Source organism: Elgaria multicarinata, chromosome 1, assembly GCF_023053635.1.
Source record: "Elgaria multicarinata webbii isolate HBS135686 ecotype San Diego chromosome 1, rElgMul1.1.pri, whole genome shotgun sequence".
Classification (NCBI taxonomy): Eukaryota; Metazoa; Chordata; class Lepidosauria; order Squamata; family Anguidae; genus Elgaria; species Elgaria multicarinata.
In genome coordinates, this window is record NC_086171.1 from 99,101,757 (window position 1) to 99,123,683 (window position 21,927).

At 41.8% G+C, this 21,927-nt stretch overlaps 1 protein-coding gene across 2 annotated transcripts in view; it reads right to left on the bottom strand.

The window, feature by feature from the left end:
- Positions 1-802: 802 nt before the first annotated feature.
- KIFAP3 (kinesin associated protein 3) overlaps positions 803-21,927 on the bottom strand; it is a 112,157-nt gene continuing 91,032 nt past the window's right edge. For both annotated transcript variants that reach the window (XM_063133506.1, XM_063133498.1), the window contains exon 20: positions 803-1,711. In XM_063133506.1, coding sequence (XP_062989576.1) covers positions 1,603-1,711 — 109 coding nt within the window. In that variant the 3' untranslated portion in view covers positions 803-1,602. The remainder of the gene's footprint in view (positions 1,712-21,927) is intronic.

Here is a 21,927-nt window from a genome sequence, read left to right on the forward strand (position 1 = left end):
ACAGTGTCCAAGGGAATGTGTGGGTGCATCAGACCAAAGCTTAAGATCATAAGAGGAAGATAATGAGTGAAATCGTAGAGCTGCAGCATCTTGAGGGTCATCCACATGAATATTGAAAACACCCAAGATAAGAGTAGGACAGTTATCAGAGAGGAAAAAGGACAGCCACGAATCAAAATCAGAGATAAATTTTGAGGACGAGCCTGGGGGGCGGTACAGAACTGCAATCCGCAGTCGCAATGGAGCAAAAAGCCTCACCACATGTACCTCAAAGGACACACTCTATATAGTTTTCAAAACATTTTTCGAAGTGTCATATCCTTCTTGGTGTAGGTCTGGCCTAGGTCTGGAGATGTATGAAATGCTGGTCTTTATAGGTGCAGATCCTACATGTGTGCCTGCTCACAGACCGCAAAGAACATTTTTTAGCTGTTACTTGATTCTGGTAAAATTTAAAAGAAAAAGATTACTCACAAGTCCATATTGCTGGCGAAGTTGTGGAAAAAGGGAACATTATACTATACAGCTTGAAACTGTTCTATACTGTGTTTGACAATCACTTTAATGTTTGTGTGTGCGTGTGTGTGTGTGTGTGTGTGTGTAGGGGCTTGCCACTAAAGCAGTATGGAAAATGCATGTTGATCCAACACCATCATCTCTGCAAGAAACCCCAATATTACCAATCCTAGGAGTGCAAAGAAAAAACAGAGAGGCAAACCTTGAAAAGGTGCTATAAAACAGTCTATGATTAAAAAAAAGTATCCATGTAGAAACCAAAAGCCCTTCCAACTTCAAAAACAGTTCAGACAACACAACCTTTGCATAAACGTAATTCATGAGCAATTGCTCCCAAGGAAGAATAATTAAACTCAAATTTAGCATCCAGATGAATTCTTCCTAGCACCTTTTTCAGGTTTGCCCTCTTTTTTGGTTTCACCTTTATGATGCTGCCGCCTGTATTTCTAATAACACAATGTCATGTATCTATGGCTTCCCTTATAATTTGCAGACAATAATGTATAGTTCGAAGTTTATTTCTACTACTGTTAAAAGCCACAAATGTATATATACAACTATGCAATAACATCAATACAACATACAGTGATTTTCAACAGGTGTGTAAAATGTGTGGCCTGTTGGTGAGAAGTCTAACATGCATGGCTTTAGATTTAAGAGTGTTACTTCATCTTCTTCAAAGATATTAAAAAAAGATAAATCAGTTATACTTTCACAAGCCAATTAACTTATTACTCAAACATAAAGTAATAAGCTTTGTTAAAATTAATGTAGCCAGGGCATTCAGTACCATAGGCTACATGATCTGTTTTTAATAGTAATTAAATTAGTTGTGTAACATACATAACAGTGTTTACTTTCCAGTCAGTAGATTCTAAACATCTGGCAAAAACTGTACAAAAGAAAAATAATGTACAGGTGGGTGGGGGAATCAATGAATGATGAACTTTTCTTTGAAATAACACATACCAAAAGAAATGTACCACACAGACCTGAAAACAATAGCATCATGCATTACTAAAGAAATAATCTTAATTCAGCTACAGTTCAATACAGGAAGGTAATCATTTAATACAGCATATTGCTTTATCGGGCTCCAAAGCTGTAGTAGTAAGGTTCATCTGGTCGATATCCATAAGCAGTGGTGGGACGGCTTGGGATACCCATGGGCTGGCCAAATCCATCCATTGCAACACTATATAGGAAAGAAACCACAGTTGAGTTGACATTTTTAATACAGACATGGGACATCATCCAGTGTAAGACATTTTGAGTTTTTCAGAATACAAAAATACTTCGACAAGTATTTATTCTTTCCCATCTGTGAGCTCAAGAATTGCAGGTTGTGATTCTTCTAGCTGATGGAAAAAGGAGTCATAATTATACATGAGTTCCTGGTTCAAACATTACACTGCTCACATGTGAGCAGTTATTTGTTGGCTATTTGATCATGGAAACCAACTGTAAATAAGACAAGGAAAAGGTAAAATCAATGAAGCAAGCATGAAAGGAAGGGAAAGCATCGTATAATGTTGGAGCTTAGCACCAGCTATGACCAAACTATGTCATGGCTAGTGGCCAACCAACTACATAGTACAGGTGGAAAGTGTATGCAGCACACAGAAAGACTCTCTCACATATATCAGATGGGGCACGGAACTCTCTTTGTGACCAATGGGACCTACTCACAAGCCAATTGTCATAGAATTGCAGCTTTATGGGGGAAAACAAAAAGTTTGGGATATTAATCAAACACATAATTTACATATGCCTGAGGTTATTTGCATATGCCTGAGGAATTCTGGGAAGTGAGCAGAAATCACCATGAGCAGCAGAGAAGCTGGACTTCAACTGACCAGCTCAAGACAGCAGCCTGGGATCTGAGTTGGGGGAATTATTTGCATAGGCCTGAGGAATTCTGGGAAGTGGGCAGAAGTCATCACTGATGGCTCAAGACAGCAGCCCATCTACTTTTTTTCTTTTCTCCTCAACAGCATATAATGGATGGAAAGGAGTCTTCAGTGGTAGTGACCTGCAAAGGTTGTGCAATGTTTATGTTCCTGCCTGAGATCAACATGGGGTAGACCTGTAACAAGTGCAAGCTGGTTGCACTATTGGAAAACAAAGTGAAAGCATGTGAGTGGCGGGTGTCCACCCTCCAAGGAATAAAAGAAGGCAAAGGGTTCTTAGACGAACGGTGGAACTGCAAGAGCAACAAGAAGCACAAGAGATTGAAGAGCAACAGCCAGTGAAAGTGGAAGTGGAGTATGCTGAGGGGAAGAAAGCCAATGAAGAGGAAGTAAAAGCTGAGAGTAGCCATACGCGTACCCTGGATTTTAGGAAACTCAGAACTATGATAAGTAAGGTCCCATGGCAAGTGACCCTAACGAAAAAAGGAGTCCAAGATGGGTGTGATTGGTGTTACTTAAGGAGCATGATGCAGGAGCACTAGAGGCTGCTTTGTACAAATGAAGTTGCCTTAAGCGAAGTCAGATCATTGGTCCATCACACGTAGTATTGTCTGCTCTAACTGGCAGCAACTCTAAGATCTACACAGGACTTTCCCAGTCTTGCTAGCAGATGTGTATTTATTTAAATATTGATAAACTACCTTCAAGCCAAGCACATCCAACATGGCAAACAATAGCTCCTGAAGGCCGAACAGATATTTGCTGGCAGAGAAGTTGTGTCCTATTGTGTGCATTTCTTTGCTGGACAAAAGGGGACCTAGGAGCAGGCTGCCTACCTGTCTTCTGAAACCACTAGATGGCACTCTCTCATCTCTGGATATTACTAGCTGGTTCCAGCCATTTTCAATGTACTTCAACTTAGCTCAAACTACTCCTGAACATATTTTTAATTAGGTAAGAGAGGTGACTCATGGTTTCAATTACATTCTGATCAAATCAACCCTTTTAGTTCAACAAACAAGTAAATAATTAGGTACAGAGCCTTAGAGTTCAGAGCTCGAGATACTTTGGTTATTTCCAAATGGTTTACATATGCAATAGCTCTGGTACGAAATTTTTGAACATTACACTAAACTGATATTAAAGTCTAATTTACATGTTACTTTTGTGGCATGGTTGTTGCTCCTCTACGGTCAATTCCCATATTGCAATGGTAATGTCTGAAGTTTTAACTGTTGGCTAGTTCCCATACCAATCTCAGTGGCCCAGTGCAGGGGTGGCATTAATGTGGAACTGGACATTTCCAATTTATGTAGGAACCAACATTGGCGGGGGGCGGGCGGGCAGTGAACTTGCCACAAAGCTAACATGTCAATTAGGACTCTCTCTGCTTCTAACACTTATTATATGTTTCCAGGAGCATGAACACAGCTACTCACTGATTACCTTTTTAGGCTGCTACAAACACTGAAAACATCTCAACTGATCTTCAGACCACCATGATGATCAACTCACATCTGTAATACTGTTAGAAGTTGGTTGTCTTAGTTCTTCATAGCCCATTTTCCCCACACAGGGAATCTTTAAGTTTCAGATGGAAGAGAGGAAGTAGGAAAAGTCTACATCTGAGGCTTCTGGCCAGCAGAGACACACAGAGTGGAAAATATATGGGTGGTTCCAGACAAGACTTTTATCACAGAATCATAGAATCATAGAATAGCAGAGTTGGAAGGGGCCTACAAGGCCATCGAGTCCAACCCCCTGCTTAATGCAGGAATCCACCCTAAAGCATCCCTGACAGATGGTTGTCCAGCTGCCTCTTGAATCATTTCATCCCCCTGCCTCATTCATGGAATTGTGGGGACGGGGCATCTTCCACTTGTAATCCTCCTGCGTTTTCCCGCTACTTCTGTCTTTTCTTACCACAGAATATCCATTAATGAGAAAAAGACAGAAAAGCAGTACAATGCCTTCTGATCAGTAGCACTATAAGTCCTCTGTCCGGAAGCACGCTAAATGGCTCAAAGCTGGCCACAATGTTTATTGTAAAAGCATAGGGCTTTTACGCTATGGCATTCACTCCAGAATACCAAGAAATGACAGGCCTCTGGTAATGTGTGAAACATGTAGACAGCTAGAACTGACTAGTGGTATCTCTGTGCGCGCACACACACATACACACACCTGTTTTGGAAATAAATACCCTTGAAATAGCAACAAGCTTTAAAACAATTATACAAATTCATGAATATTTCATCTATTCACGCCAGTTAGTATAGATTCCTAGTTCTCAAAGTGGAAGACAGAACATCCAGGGGTCTCTCCAGACTATCTTTCTTGTATAATAAATATGCAATGTATCCCCCTGCCCTGAGCCAATGTGCCCATTATGGTTGTGAACTCTGTACAGAGTACAGTTGTACAAGTATCACTGCACCTTTTGCCTAGTGCCATAATAGCAGGCTCCCAGACTTCTAGCTTCATTTATTTTTTAAAAATTCATTTATGGGAACATACGTAGGAAATGTGTACTTTAGACATTGAGTGTCCTCTTTATACCACTCCAACTTGGGAAACTCATGCAGCTCTTTAGCAATTACAAAAATACACACACACACACACTGACAAGCAAGGACATCCCTTCTCTCTGCAGCAATGTCCTACACACTGTGCACTTTACTTTTAAAAACAGAGGAAAATTTGAAGACTTTTCTGTGACCTGCTTCTTTTCTAAAGCTGAAGATAGATGTAACCCTATAATCTCCTCTCTTCATTATGTGAAAGAGACATGAGATTGCTGTAAGATGGTTCCACGTGAGGATTTTCCTCACAGAACTTGTCAGGTTATGTAAGAATATCATACACTGCGCCTCAAAATCCTTCCTTTTCTACACTGTTAACAAGCTAGCAACCTAATTCAAATTTAATATCCAGTAATCACCAACTTTTAAACACATTTATTTTTATCTGTCTGACAAAGTATGCTCTGGGTACTTCACAGATCTTAGATAAAAGAATTATTCCTGCTCTTCTAAACAGTAGTTGCACCTTTGTGAAATCCAACAAAAAGCTACCAGCATCTTTTAGACTGTGTGTCAAAGAGTTTAAGTTACAGATGTTTCATGTCATTGATGGAGTATATGACAAGTAACACAGGTTCAGCGGCACCATCTTCTCTTGGACCCTTACATTGTGCCTGGGAGACATGGAGTTAAAGTAGTGAACAGCTCAGCTTAGCTAATTACTGCTTAATGCTAACCTCAGTTCCTGGATCATTTTGGAGATCCGTTAAAATAGGATTTGTGTATTTTACCCCTACGCACTCTTAATGATTTGTTTTTTTTAGTCTGAAAACATTTCCAGCCATCAGTTATGCTTGTGGTCTCTACTACATATGCACTCCTCTTGAGCACAAAAAATTCTTTTTCTTATTTGCCTGATATTTCACTGTTAACTAAAGGTCAATACTTAAAACCTCTTGGATTACCCAAGCTACTAATATGATCTAGGACCTCTTCGCAATGATAGCTGAGCTTTCTAATTTGCTTATAATAACTTGTCAAAAGAGGAAATGTTGCAAAAATGCATGATACATTTCTAAAGTTATTGTGACTTACACCAATTCAGAGCAAATAAAATGCCACATATATTCAGGGTCCCTAAAGCAGCTAATACACATCAAAAGGCATTGTCCTAACATAATCAGAATTACACTAATAAATTACAAACTGCTAGCTTTTTTCATTACCACATACCACATGCCTCCAGAGCTTAGGGGAGTTAGGTTATGGTACGAGGGCCTGCTTCAGCACCACGAGCGCATGCCCAAATAGCTGGGGACAGCACCTTCCTGCTCTGCTCCCAGTATTATTATTATTATTTATTTATTTATTTATTTATTTATTTATTTATTTATTTATTTATATAGCACCATCAATGTACATGGTGCTGTACAGAGTAAAACAGTAAATAGCAAGACCCTGCCGCATAGGCTTACATTCTAATAAAATCATAATAAAACATTAAGGAGGGGAAGAGAATGCAAACAGGCACAGAGTAAGGGTAAACAGGCACTGGGTAGGGTAAAACTAACAGTATAAAGTCAGAACAAAATCAAGTTTTAAAAGCTTTAGGAAAAAGAAAAGTTTTTAGCTGAGCTTTAAAAGCTGCGGTTGAACTTGTAGTTCTCAAATGTTCTGGAAGAGCGTTCCAGGCATAAGGGGCAGCAGAAGAAAATGGACGAAGCCGGGCAAGGGAAGTAGAGACCCTTGGGCAGGTGAGAAACATGGCATCAGAGGAGCAAAGAGCACGAGCGGGGCAATAGTGTGAGATGAGAGAGGAGAGATAGGAAGGAGCTAGACAGTGAAATACAGGAAAAAACGACAGGATTTAGCTACTGCCTCAATATGAGGAATAAAGGAGAGCGAGGAATCAAATATAAAGCCAAGACTACGAGCTTCCTTGACTGGAGTAAGCGTAACATCATTGACAGTAAGAGAGAATGAGAGATGAGGAGAAGGTTTAGGAGGAAAAACAAGCAATTCAGTCTTTGCCATATTAAGTTTCAAACGACGATGAAGCAACCAAGCTGAGATATCTGAAAGACATGCCGAGATACGATCGTGAACATCAGGAGAAAGATCCGGAGATGAAAGATATAATTGTGTATCATCAGCATACAGATGATATTGGAGGCCATGAGATTGAATAAGATTACCCAAGGGCAACATGTATAAAGAAAACAACAACGGACCAAGCACCGAGCCTTGCGGAACCCCTACTGAAAGGGGAAAAGAAGAAGATGAGCTGCCATTAGCCAACACGTTGAAAGAGCGACCCGCTAGATAGGAGGCAAACCCGTTATAGACAGAGCCACAAAATCCAAGGTCATGAAGGGAATCTAGAAGAAGATCATGATCAACCGTGTCAAAGGCTGCAGTTATATCAAGGAGAATAAGAACGGAATAATGGCCTTTAGACTTGGCAGTAAGAAGATCATTGGTAATCTTAGTAAGGGCTGTTTCAGTGGAATGCAAAGGACGGAATCCAGATTGAAAAGGATCCAGAGCAGAGTTACTAATAAGAAAATCAAGACAACGAGAGTAGACCACACACTCCAGGATCTTTGAAACAAAAGACAACAAAGAGACAGGTCGGTAGTTAGACAGAGATAGCCTATCAAGAGTAGGTTTGTTGAGAATAGGAGAGACTGTAGCATGTTTAAAAGCAGAAGGAAATGAACCAGAGGACAGAGAAAAATTAATAATATGAAGCAAGAAAGGGAGGATAGCAGGGATAAGATTAATAAAGACGTGAGAAGGAATCGGATCACGAGAACAAGTGGAAGGCTTCGAAGAGCGCAGTATTGTAGACAGTTCATCAGCTGAGACCGAAGGAAACGCAGAGAAATTTGCAGGAGGAACTGACAGATGAGGAACAGGAACTGGAAGAGGAGCAGAGCTGGCCAGATCAGAGCGAATAGTTTGGATTTTAGCATTGAAAAAAGAGGCAAAGTTATTAGCAGACAGAGAGGCGGGAAGAGATGGTGGATTAGGCTTCAGAAGAGAATTGAAGGACGCAAAGAGCCGCTGAAGATGCGTAGCATTTGACTGGATCAACGTTGAGTAATACTGCTGTTTGGCCAATGAAATGGCAGGAGAGAAAGAGGAGAGTACAAATTTGTAATGGACAAAGTCCGCCCAGTCCCTGGTCCTACGCCAAAGGCATCCAGCTTCCCGGGAACAAGAGCGAAGGTAGCGGAGGAAAGAGGTGAGCCACAGTTGGGGTTGAGAAGGGTGAACTATCCGAGTTGTAGATGGAGCAAGATTATCAAGAGTTGAAGATAAGGAGGAATTAAAGAAGGAGATAGCTGAGTCCAAGGAGACAGCTGAAAAGACAGAAGGAAGAGAGGAGGCTAGAGACTGAGAAAAACCCTCATAATTGATAGATTGCAAGTCACGACACGAGCGAGAAGAGGGACGTGAAGGAGGAGGATTATGAGTAATATTGAAAGAAACTAGGTGATGATCTGACAACGGTAGACTGATGCAGGGGCCAAAGAGAACCATGGCCTAAAAATATGAAAGCAAGATCCCACAAACTGCAGAGGGAAAAATGGATGGTTTGTGCGACTGCACAGATACAGTTACAAGTAAGTCAATGATGGTGGTGAAACAGTGACACCGACTGAAGCCCCTGGGGGTCGGAGAGGCTTTATTTGCCTCAGCCCCAAGTGATCCCAGTGTTGCTGAGAGCACCTGAGATGTGTGTTTCTACAAACTATGTATCCTTGCAGTTTTCTTTATGGTACCATGTTCATTAGCACACCAACCAATTAACAGTGCAACCTTATACATATCTACTCAGAAGTAAGCTCCATTGAGTTCAATGTTGATTACTCCCAGGTAACTGAGTGTATAGGACACGCGTAAAAGCTGATGATAAGTAAATCCCTGTCATGGGTTCTAATAAGGCCAACCCAATTGCCATTGTTTCCAGTTCCCTCTGACACCAATTTCCCCATGATATGCTTCTGGGACATTATTTGCAATAATAGGCTAAAGATGTAGAGGACAAACTGAATTGCTAAGAACAATTTCCCCAGTCTTTGTATTTTTTAGTTAATAAGACAGGGTAAGATTTAAGTTCTTTAATTATGATTATCAAGTGATTTTTTTATTAGTGTCTAGGGAGGCTGTGGGCTCTCCCACACTAGAAGCCTTCAAGATGCAGCTGGACAACCATCTGTCAGGGATGCTTTAGGGTGCATTCCTGCATTGAGCAGGGGGTTGGACTTCATGGCCTTGTAGGCCCTTTCCAACTCTGCTATTCTATGATTGCCCAAGCTCTCTCCAATTCTATCCTCCTCTAACAAAATTAATTTTTGGAATACCACCAAGCCTTCTCCTGTCCGGTTTCATTCCATTGGTTCCAACTCAAAAATAGAAGGCTTTCATGAGTTTAGAAAGTACAATACTTATGCTAATACTTGTGCTTTTGAAACCATAACTAACTACTTTCCATGCAAATATTTCCACTTTGAAAATAATTTGTTTTTTTTCCTGTAAGACTAACAACCTGATCCTCAACATTCTCCATTGGGGATAACCATATTCTTGTAATCCTATCATTTAACATCTGGAAGAATATATTAGTTTGACAGTTGTGTAGTTAACATATGGTATTGCTACAGTAGTGTAAAAATCACATGCTGTAAAACATGATAATTTATAATGCTGAATAAGGTGGCTGCATAATAGACAGAATGAATGGATAACGTGCAAAAAAAGGTAGAAATTAATATTTTTCTCACAAAGACATTCAATCAAAGCTTCAGTCAAAATAATGTTTAGATCAAAGCATGACAGTGGCATAACTATATATACTATTTAGGTGCAAGGTTGTGTTTCCAAGCACCAAAAGTGACAGGAATATACTAAAGATTTGAGGTCTATTTTGCAACACACACACACATGCACACTCTCACACATACAATGTTTAAGTCCTGATAAAAGATTCTAGCATCCAGATTGAGGACCTCAAACACTGAACTTTGTTCTTGTTGGCTTTTCCTTGAACTGTATTTTTTGGCTGCTGACAAATAGTTTTACTCTGTACAGCACCATGTACACTGATGGTGCTATATAAATAAACAAATTAATAATAATAATAATAATAATTTTAAACAAACAATTAAATAAAGCAGAACAAGAGCTCCCAAACTGCCTTTTTGATTTGAGACGATAAATTCTAAGTTTAAACTAAATCTATAGTCCCCCAAAAAACATTTTATTCACTTCAAATGGATTGAGATATCTATCTCATATACTATACAATTTTCTTGCCATAGACTCTTGGTTTGTTTTAATTAAACACAAAGAAATTTTGGGCAATAGGTGCTATTGGGCTTTCCATAGGTATCTGGTTGGCCAGTGTGGAAACAGAATGTCTTTGGTCTGATCACCGTTCCCAAGTTGAGATGTAACAAGGAATGGTACCGTATTTCTTCGATTGTAAGATGCACACTAATTTCAGTACCACCATCAGGGGAAAAAAAACCCCTAAGACACACCCGCGATTCTAAGTCGCACCCCATTTTTAGGGATGTTTATATGGGGAAAAAAGTGTGTCTTAGAATTGAAGAGATAGGGTAGTTAATTTCAAAAGTGAAAGCTTGCATTTTCCACTTCTGAAGCATGAAGGAGTACAGGGGAGCACCTGAGCCAAAGTCTCATGCAGACTTGTTCTTGTAATGGGAAACCACAGTTTCCAATTACATCTGAACCAGGTTACTCTGTGTACAAAATTATTTTCCTTATAAAGTCCTTTAAAACCATATCCCCCCCCTGCCAAAATGAAATAGCTATGGTACAGCAAAATCAAGATTAAGGTTTGCCTATTGTAATGAGAGATTACACGGCAGTTTAGATCACTATCTGATTACCTCTTTTAAAGCTCTCTGAATTTTAGATGGCAAAGATGTAAGGTTACGGATTATGCAAACCAGCTCACATAATGGGCAACATTCTTATAGCCTAATGCCCATTGTAAGCAGTGCACTGCCCCTTGAGGACATGAGTGAGATCAAATAGTTAGTGGACAAACAGTGAGCCAGTAGTAATTTTTGGCCATTTGTTGTGCTTTATACTGATAGTACACTTATTTTTCTTCAAAATGTTGAATTTTTGAAATAAATGACTGGGGAAGAAGGGTTGGAATATAGAATATTGATAGGGAAACAAATATGTAGAGGAGCAGGCTTATAATGTCTGTTCAGTAAAGCATCCTCCTCCAGTGACTAGAAATCAAAAACTATTTTCAAACTCCATATTTTTAGGTGAACATTTTAGTAAAAAAATGCCACAATGAATCTATAGCTCAGTGGTAGAGCAACTTGCCACACTAGAGTCATTCAAGAGGCAGCTGGATAACCATCTGTCAGGGATGCTTTAGGGTGGATTCCTGCATTGAGCAGGGGGTTGGACTCAATGGCCTTGTAGGCCCCTTCCAACTCTGCTATTCTATGATTCTATCTAAATGTCCCAAGTTCAATCCTTGGCATCTTTACTTAAGGAGCCTCAGATTGGGAAAGTCCTCGCCTGAGACCCTGTAAGTGAAGACAGTACTGGTCTAGATAGACCAATGGTCTAATTCATTCGCTTCATATTTTAAGAATTAGATGCCTGTCATTTAAAACAACATCAAATATGTCTTTGGATTTCCATGGGATGTACCAAATTTTGCCTCAGAGACCATACTACACATTGCCTGTGTGATTTGAAGCCAAATTCTTAGGGCATAATTCCCAGCATATCAATTAACAATAACCACATTCCTATAATGTGTTACAGATATGAATCCCAGTGCCTAATCTGTTTCTCATTTCTAAACTAAATGTACTACTCGGAAAGCTGTCTCATAAAGTGACATACTACTAAAATATGTCCAACTAGCAAACAATAATTATAAAGCATTGTCTATACCACAGGAATTCCTGAGAAAGGGAGAGAGATTTTTTACATATTTTTTTTACTACCCTGAACTTGAAGTCAATCCCTCCCTTCCAACCTCCTGAATATTTGCTCCATTCCAAACAGCCTCTGCTGAAAGTCTGGTGATCCACTATCAAGGCTCCCATTGATGAGTATCTATGGTATAGATAATTACAGAAAGGGGAATGGATAATTATGTTCTGAAATACAGAAAGATCGGGCTCCAAGGCAGCACCTTTGCCAACCAAAGGGACTCAAGCACATTTTATGTATGTCCATTATGGGCAGAAAACGTAAATTTTTAGAGGAATGGAATTGGTATACCAAAGATGACCCCCCCCCCCCAAAGCAGTTTCCTTTGGGTGGGACTTTTGACTTGGACAAAGTGGTCCATTTGAGGGGAGCCCTGGAAGGTAGAGGTAGTAAGGTTAATCAGGGCAAACAGGATGCATTTTTTCTTGATTTGAGGAATCCTCAAAGAGGCAACAAGAGTCTCAAATTAGGAGTCTAGAGGACTTTTAACTACATCCGTGATTGGAGCAGGTGAAAATACTCTCATTGCTCCCATGAGAGACTATCCCATTGTGCGCACAGACCAGGTTGTGCCAATCCATGTTCCTTGGATTCCTAGTGATCTCAGGAACTTGGTGAAAGAGTTTCCAGACATTAGAAAAGATCCAGCAAAGTTTGTAGAACTCAGAACTGTCAATGAATGCTATAATCCTAGTTGGGCTGACATGAATCAGCTCATGTGTGTCATCACTCCAAATGCGATTAGAATTTGCTTCACCTGACTTAACTTCCTGTAAGGAGGTCTGTTTGGTCCTACTTAAGGCCCTCGCTGAGCATGGCCATAAGGCTTCCAAAGAGAAACCCAAATCTGCCAACCACGGGTTATGTACTTGGGTCATGTGATCTCTGCTGGACAAAGGCATTTGTTTGAATACAGAGCAGAGGCCATTCTCTTGGTGCCAAGACCTGTTGGTATATCGGAGATGTGGACCTTTCTAGGCATGGCAGGATGTTGCCGCTAGTGGATACTGGGCTATGCTGCACTTGTGAAGTCCCTGCAGGAATTCACAAAATTCAACACTCCTGAACTCCTGCCTTGGTCACCTGAGGCAGAGGAAAGTTTTACCAAACTTAAGCAAGCTCTCTCTTCAGCTCCTGCTTTGGGACTTCCTGACTATTCTAAACACTTCACTTTGTTCTGTCATGAGAACAATGGGTTTGCTCTTGGAGTGCTCACCCAACGCCATGGGGACAAACATCGCCTCCTGGCTTATTATTCTACTGCTCTTGATCCAGTTGCAGCAGCTCTTCCACCTTGCCTCCATGCCATTGTTGCAGCTGCTCTTCTGGTACAAGCCTCAGAGAACTTGGTTCTAAGGCCTTAGCTAGACCTAAAGTTTATCCCAGGATCATCCGGGAGTCATCCCTGTTCATGTAAATGACACACAGGATATCCCGGGAGCAGGCAGGGATGACCCCGGGGCGATCCCGGGATAAACCTTACATCTAGCTAAGGCCTTAGTTCACCATTGACTGTTTCTGTTACACATTCTGTTGCTGCCCTTTTACTGAAAGCCAAAACACAGCACCTATCAAATGCTTGCCTTAGCAAATATGAATTGTTGTTGCTTTCTGCTGCACACATTACATCGTCAAGGTGCCCTGCTTTGAATCCTGCTTCTTTTGCCTTCCCCTGAAGATGGAGAACCACATGACTGTCTTTCTGTAACTACTGCAATTGCAAACCCCTGTATAGATCTCTCACATGTACCCTTGCCCAGTTCAGAGCTTGTGTTTTCTGTAGATGGATCCTGTCAAAGGAACAGCAAAGGTCAATTGCTTTCAGGTTATGCTGTCTGTTCCTTGCATGAAACTGTTGAAAGTAACCTCATTCCTAACCTCATTCCTTCTTCAGCTCAAGCGGCAGAACTTTTTGCTCTCACCAGAGCCTGCCTTCTAGCAGCCTCAAAGTCTGTTACAAGTTATACAAATTCACGTTATGCATTTGGTACAGTACACAATTTTGGTCGACTTTGGAAAACTTGGGGATACCTTACCTCTGCAGGTACCCCTATCTGAAATGGACCTTATGTTGCTGTTCTTTTAGATGCTCTTTTAAAACCTTATTTTATTTCTATTGTTAAGTGTGCCACTCATCAAAGTGCTTTTGATGATGAAATTGCTCGGGGAAATAATCGCACAGACTCTGCTGTGAAAATGGCAGCCTTACAGTCGCCCAGGGCTATTGCTATTTTTGTCTCTCGGACTCAAGCTGCAAACAGCCCAGCTTCCTTGAAGGAATTAGTTTTTCTGCAAAAGCAGGCTTCTGAAGCAGAAAAAGCCATGTGATTGCAATAGCCCAGCAGTACTGTCAATACTTTCCAATTTGTCTTGCCCACAATGTTGGGAAAGCTGTGAAGACAACTTGAGCAGCACATCCCCCACCTTGGGGACCCTTTGTGAACATTCAGATTGATTTTATTCAAATGAATAAGTGTTGTGGGTTAGAATATGTTCTTGTGGTTGTGTCCATTCTCTGGGTGGGTAGAAGCCTACCCCTGTGCAAAAGCAGATACTGTCACTGTGCACTGTGAGCAAGAAGCTCCAAAGAGACTTTATTCTGAGATCTGGGATACCTTTTGTCTATTAATAGTGATTGAGGCACACACTTTTCTAGTCTTCCAGCAAACAAGAAGTTTCTGTCCAAAAATGCTTAGTAGCACTAATTTAGTTATAAATATAAATACAGTGCATTATGTTAATTCCATTGAAGATTTGCCTCCAGAATCTGTTGATGACATCACATTCTGTGTCAACATTTTGGAAAATAGAACAAAAGTTTTAGTGGACAAGAGCAATGGACTACTTTTAAGGAGCAGCTCTTAAGAACATGAAACTGTGTTACATTGAACTGAACCACTGCTGGGACTTTTTGTTGCCCCTCAATCAGTTTAGAACTTAATCCTATGATTGGATTGAACCATCATGTGATCTCCTACTTCAGATATCAGCAAATCTGTGTTCCACTGCCTGCATCTCTATTGTAATGTTAATATAAGCGGTGAAACGGTGGTGGTAGAAGGACATAGAATCAAAGAATAGCAGAGCTGGAAGGGGTCTACAAGGCCATCGAGTCCAACCCCCTGCTCAATGCAGGAATCCACCCTAAAGCATGCAAATTAACCCTTACTCTGTGGATAATTGGTGGCATGTTTTGCCCTAAAAGAAAAAGGCTCTTTCAAGGCTACCCAAAAGATCTTGTTGCACTGTGTATAATCATGCTATATGGAATCCAGAATACTGTGGAGTAATTTTGCAAGGACTATGAGAAGGACCACTATAAAGATGTATTGAGTTACAGCATCTGAAAAGCAAAATGCTTTGTAAAACAATAAAATTCTACTGGGCAAAACCTAAAATTTAATTATCTGACTTGTTAAATCGGCCAATTTTACTCAGAAATATAATCCCCAAGAAATAGCCCATTAATTTCTGGGTCTGGTAAGACCACTCTTCGTCTCTTTAATTTGGAATTACGCAAGCATGTCTATTCATAGTCACACACAGCCCTGTCCAATTTATTAGCAAGTCTGGGCTTGCAATCACTAGTTTAGAAACAAATAAGGTCACTTTAAAAAAGGAAAGAAAAACAAAATGAATTATGAAACACAAGACGATTAAACCGATTGTGCTGCTTTTGTACCATGCAGTGGAGCCCTGCAAACGTTCTGCTGGCTGTGGCTTGGCATTTAGCAGCAAGTGATCAGTGGAGGAGGAGGAACTTTTATTTCATTTAACTGTTACAGATTTACTGCAGTGAAAAAGGGCTATGTAACCTGAGAAGTGACAGAACAGAGAGATCAAAGCAGTAGTCTGGAAACTAAAATAAACCTTCAGGCTACTTCCTGCAAGAAAATTCACTCTGGCAAACTAAAACAGAGTCCACCTAAAAACTGTTCTGTTTTATGAGCTGTCACAGCAGCTCAAGTGGTTTGGACCAGTCAAGTTCAGAACATTATATTTCCTTGTTTCTGTCTCACATACTTCTGTAAGCAGTTTTATAGGGGGGTTTATTTAAAAAGAAAAAGAAAAATACAAATTCTTTCCTTTTTGTTGAAATTGAGAAGGTCACAGCTAAACTCATTAAAATAAGCAGGTCTTCATTTGCACATTCCATTCCGATTTACTACATTTCAATATTTTATTTTGAGATTTACAGGCAATGTACATTTTCTTTAATAACTCTTCCGCATTCTGTTCAATTATTGTTTAATATAGGCACAAATCAGTTTATACAGCCCATATGGCTTGTAACTCAGGAGCTGGTCTATTCCTAGCAGCACATCTGGAGGAAGTTCAGGCAGCAGCGAGAACATGGGAATTAATTAATATTAAGTTTCAAAAATTGACTCTTTTTTTCTCCTCATAGGACACAGAGGAACCTGAAATTATTGCACCAATATTAAAGACCCTCTTTTGGTATGTATTAACGCTGGCCAGACTGCAGGTCAATCAAGTTAAAGAGCCTTATGCAAAAAATCAGTGCAGGTAAATACCTGAGATAGATTAACAGCTCAAAGCATTGTCTACTTGAAAAGGTATCAAAGAAACATTCTTTTCAAAATTATAACCATTGATGGCAGCCCACAGGTCGCTATTATAATATTAATAAAATATTAAAATAAGAATTAACTGCTGAAGCAATTATGGGACCTCTATAAAGTACAAGCGACAGACAAGACAGCCTAGCCTTGGCTGACTGAAGTAAGTTCTCCCCCAGAGGACCTGAGTGTGTGGGGCAGACTGTATGGGAGGAGGCGATCCCTCAGGTAACCTGGACCCAAACCATTTAGGGCTTTAAAGGTAATGACCAACACTTTGTACTTTGCCCGGAAACTAATTGGCAGCCAGTGGAGTGATTTTAATGTTGGGGTAATATGCTCACCCCTAGATGTACTGGTGACCAACCTGGCTGCCATATTTTGAACTAGTTGAAGTTTCCAAACTAGGTACAATGGTAGCCCTATGTAGAGCACATTGGAGAAGTCAAGCCTTGAGGTTATCAGCGTGTGCACTACCGTCTTTAGGTCTTCTGACTCTAAGAAGGGGCGCAGCTGGCATATCAGCCGAAGCTGATAGTAGGCACTCCTGGCCGTCGCATCTATCTGGGCTGTCATTTGGAGCGACGGATCCAGGACCACCCCCAAATTGCGAACACAGTCTTTCAGTGGGAGTGTAGCCCCATCCAGAACTGGTTGACACACCTCCAAACCTAGGTCAGAGACCTTGACAGCAAGCAACTCTGTTTTATCTGGATTCAGCTTCAGTTTGTTTTTTCTCATCCAGCCCATTACTGCCTCCAAGCATTCATTCAGAGGAGACACACTATCCTTAGCTGATGCTGTTACTGAAGGCATAAAGAAATATATTTGGGTGTCATCAGCATACTGATAGTACCCCGCCCCATGCCTCCAGATGATCTCTCCCATCGGTTTCATGTAGATGTTAAACAGCATTGGGGATAGGATGGCACCTTGTGGTACGCCATACAACAGCTCCTTTTTTGAGGCGCAACTATCCCCAAGCATCACCATCTGGAATCTACCTGAGAGGTAGAACCAGAACCACTGGAGCACAGTGCCCCCGATTTAGGTGGGAACCCCTCCCATCATCCTACTGCACATGCTCCTGGGGTTCCTGTCCTACCCTCAGTTCCTTGAGACCATTGATAGGTCCAGGACCGAGGCCTAAGGGAAATAATGGTACCTCTTTGGTTCCAGCTGTTGAAATAGCAAAACTGAAGAGGGTGGGTGGGTTGTGTGAATGCACAGATGACCACTTGAAGAACTACAGTTACAGGTAAATAACCTGCATTTCTTCCTTGTGGTCTCTGTGCATCACGCACATTATTGGTGATTAACAAGATGATTTACTGGAGGTGGATAGGTTCGCTGATGAGGCCTTATGATAGAAGTGAGGAAAGAACAGCTCTGCTGAAGTTGCAGTCAGCTCTGGCTCTGACATCTAGGTGGTAGTGCTTAATAAAAGTAGAAGGATTAGTGCTTAATGAAAGTAGAAGGCCTTACAGAGGAAAAGGACCGTGACGCCTATGGCAAAGGCTGTAGATGTTGCCATTATAGGCCCAGGTAGTTGGAGACCCTGGAGTGAGTAGGCAAGCTTGATGGTTTGCACGATCCAGGTGGCGAATCTTTGGGAGGAGACTGGGTGGCCCCGTTTCTTGCCACCATGGCAGAGGAAAAGATGCGGTAACTTCCAAATCGGTTCTGTTCATGACTTGTAGAATGCTAAGGCCCGGCGAATGTCGAGTGATTGGAGAACCGATTCTATCTGAGATGAAGGGTTCTTAAAGAACATGGGTAGTATGATCTCTTAACTGAGATGAAAGTCGGAAACCACCTTTGGGAGAAATGAGGGGTCAAGGCGGAGGACAACCTTGTCAGAGTGAAAGATAAGGTATGGAGGGTCAATCCTGAGCGCACAGAATTCAGATGAGCAGCAGGCCATGGTGATTGTGACGAGGAAGGCAATCTTGAAAGTAAGGAGGCAGAGGTCCACCAATGCCAATGGTTCAAAGGGGTTTGCTGTCAGTGCCTTCAGGACTATGGACAGGCTCCTCTGAGTGGTGGAGCTAAGTTTTTTATGCCCTTGAGGAATTGCTTAATGACCAGGTGTGTGAAGACTGTTTGGCCCTGGATATGAAGATGTATGACTGAGATTGTGGCACGATAGACGCGTGTGGAGGAGTACTGAAGACCAGAGTTGAAAAGCGTCTTTAGAAAGAGAAGAATTTTCTGCATGGAGGCGTTAAATGGGTCACCACCGTTCTAAGTCGCGAAGGACACAAACCGAACCTATTTACTGTTGTGGGACGTCCGAGTAGAGGGTTGCCTAGCTGCCTGTAGAATGGGAGATTTAAGGGGAAGCCACAGCATCCACCACACTTTCAGCTTCAGGGTGTCGGATCCAACCATGGTCCATCGAGATGTGATCCAGTAGTAATGGGAGGCAACGTAACACTCCCCTTGATAGCATTTGCAGGGGCATGAACCAGGGCTGCTGGGGCCACCATGGTGCAATTAGGATGGCATTCGACAAGTCTAGCCTGAGTTTGGTGATGACAGGAGTCTGTAACGGGAATGGAGGAAATAGATAGCACAGGCTGTCCGTCCATGGTGTCAGCAGTGTCCCTAAGGGACAATTCCCTATGGCCGTCTCTGGAGCAGAACCTCTTGCAGACCGTGTTGGCTGCTGAGGAGAACAGATCTATTGTTGGTACTCCCCAGTGGGAGAAGCGGTGTTGTGGAACTGCTGGAGAGAGCTCCTATTCGTGAATTGAGAGGTAAGCCCGGCTGAGATCTGCTAGCTGGTTGTCCTTTCCTGCAATGTGCAGGGCAGTCAGGGTTAACTGTCTTGGGATTGCCCAATTGTAGATGTCCATTGTGAGGGCCAATAAGCATGCGGAGTGAGTGCAGCCCTGTTTGTTCAGGTACCAGACCACCGACGTATTGTCAGACAGGATCTGAACATGATGGTGTCAGAGATCATAGAATCATAGAGTTGGAAGAGGCCTACAAGGCCATCGAGTCCAACTCCCTGCTCAATGCAGGAATCCACCCTAAAGCATCCCTGACAGATGGTTGTCCAGCTGCCTCTTGAAGGCCTCTAGTGTGGGAGAGCACACAACCTCCCTAGGTAACTGATTCCACCGTCGCACTGCTCTAACAGTCAGGAAGTTTTTCCTGATGTCCTGCCGGAATCTGGCTTCCTTTAACTTGAGCCCGTTATTCTGTGTCCTGCACTCTGGGAGGATCGAGAAGAGATCCTGGCCCTCCTCTGTGTGACAACCTTTTAAGTATTTGAAGAGTGCTATTATGTCTCCCCTCAATCTTCTCTTCTCCAGGCTAAACATGCCCAGTTCTTTCAGTCTCTCTTCATAGGGCTTTGTTTCTAGACCTCTGAACATCCTGGTTGCCCTCTTCTGAACACGCTCCAGCTTGTCTGCATCCTTCTTGAAGTGTGGAGCCCAGAACTGGACACAATACTCTAGGTGAGGCCTAACCAGGGCCGAATAGAGAGGAACCAGTACCTCCCGTGATTTGGAAGCTATACTTCTATTAATGCAGCCCAAAATAGCATTTGCCTTTCTTGCAGCCATATTGCACTGTTGGCTCATATTCAGCTTGTGATCTACAACAATTCCAAGATCTTTCTCGTTTGTAGTATTGCTGAGCCAAGTGTCCCCCATCTTGTAACTGTGCATTTGGTTTCTATTCCCTAAATGTAGAACTTGGCATTTATCCCTATTAAATTTCATTCTGTTGTTTTCAGTCCAGCACTCCAGCCTATCAAGATCACTTTGAAGTTTGTTTCTGTCTTCCAGGGTATTAGCTATCCCACCCAATTTTGTGTCATCTGCAAATTTGATCAGCGTTCCCTGCACCTCCTCGTCCAAAATGTTGAAGAGCACTGGGCCCAGGACTGAGCCCTGCGGTACCCCACTCGTTGCCTCTCCCCAGTTTGAGTAGGTTCCATTGATAAGTACTCTTTGAGTCCGATTCTGTAGCCAACTGTGGATCCACCTAATAGTTGTTCCATCTAGCCCACTTTTAGCTAGTTTGTTAATCAGAATGTCATGTGGTACTTTGTCAAAAGCTTTGCTGAAGTCAAGATATATGACGTCCACAGCATTCCCACGGTCCACAAGGGAGGTTATCCTATCAAAAAATGAGATCAAATTAGTCTGACAGGATTTGTTCTTGACAAATCCATGTTGGCTTCTAGTAATCACCGCATTGATTTCAAGGTGTTTACAGATTGACTTCTTTATAATCTGCTCCAGAATTTTCCCAGGGATGGATGTCAGACTGACTGGTCTGTAGTTCCCAGGTTCCTCCTTTTTGCCCTTTTTGAAGATAGGGACAATGTTAGCCCTCCTCCAGTCGTCCGGCACCTCACCCGTCTTCCATGATTTTGCAAAGATAATAGACAAATAGATCAGTCTTGAAGGCGAGCAGGTCTTTCTTCACTGCCAAGAGTTTGAGCTAGCTAATATGAAGGTGATGTTCAGTCCTGGACCATTGGCCCTGGATGCTCAGCCAACCTGAGTGGGCTCCCCAGCCAACCACTGATGTGTCGGTAGTGACAGTGTTTGAAGGGTTTGGGTGGAGTATCGGCATGCTGTCAGATTCGAAGGCCACCACCGGAGAGTGTCTATAACATCCTGTGGTATTGGTATTTGGGTACTGCGGGGGTCAGCAGTGCCATCAAAGGATCAGAGCAGGAGGGAGTGGAGAGTCGCATCCAAAGGTGGCCAACTGTACTACACATACAGTAGCAGCCATAAGGTCTAGCAATATCTGTAATGTCCAGACTGTGGCTGATCTCTGATGAAAAGAAGGTGTGTGCAAGAGACATAATCGTTTCCACTCACCTCTTTGGTAAGTAAGCCCTTGCCACTGTGGAGTCCAGATCGACTCCAAAGAAAGTCATTCTTTGAGTCGGGACGAAGGTGGCTTTGTCATTGTTTATGCAAAGTCCCAGGGAGGCAAGGAGCTCGCAGACGAGGGCTGTATGCTGAATGGCCTCTGGCTCACACAATCAAAAGCCTTAAAAATATCCAATGCCGTAATTCCTGCCTTGATCTTTGATTTTTTTATCGCATGTATTACATTTAAAACTCTTCCCACTAAACTATGCATCTGCCTCCCCGCCACAAATCCACATTGATCTTCTCCTATATATTCTGATATAAATTTATTTAACCGTTTAGCCAAAATAGATGAAAAAATTTTAGCATCCTGATTTATTAATGAAATAGGTCTATATGAATCGGGGATAGTCAAATCTTTGTCTGGTTTAGGAATTAATATTATCAATGAATGTTTCCATGAATCTGGTATCTTCTCTCCTAATAATATAGCATTATAAAGTTTCAATAATTTCGGAACTAATAACTCCTTAAAAACTTTATAATATTC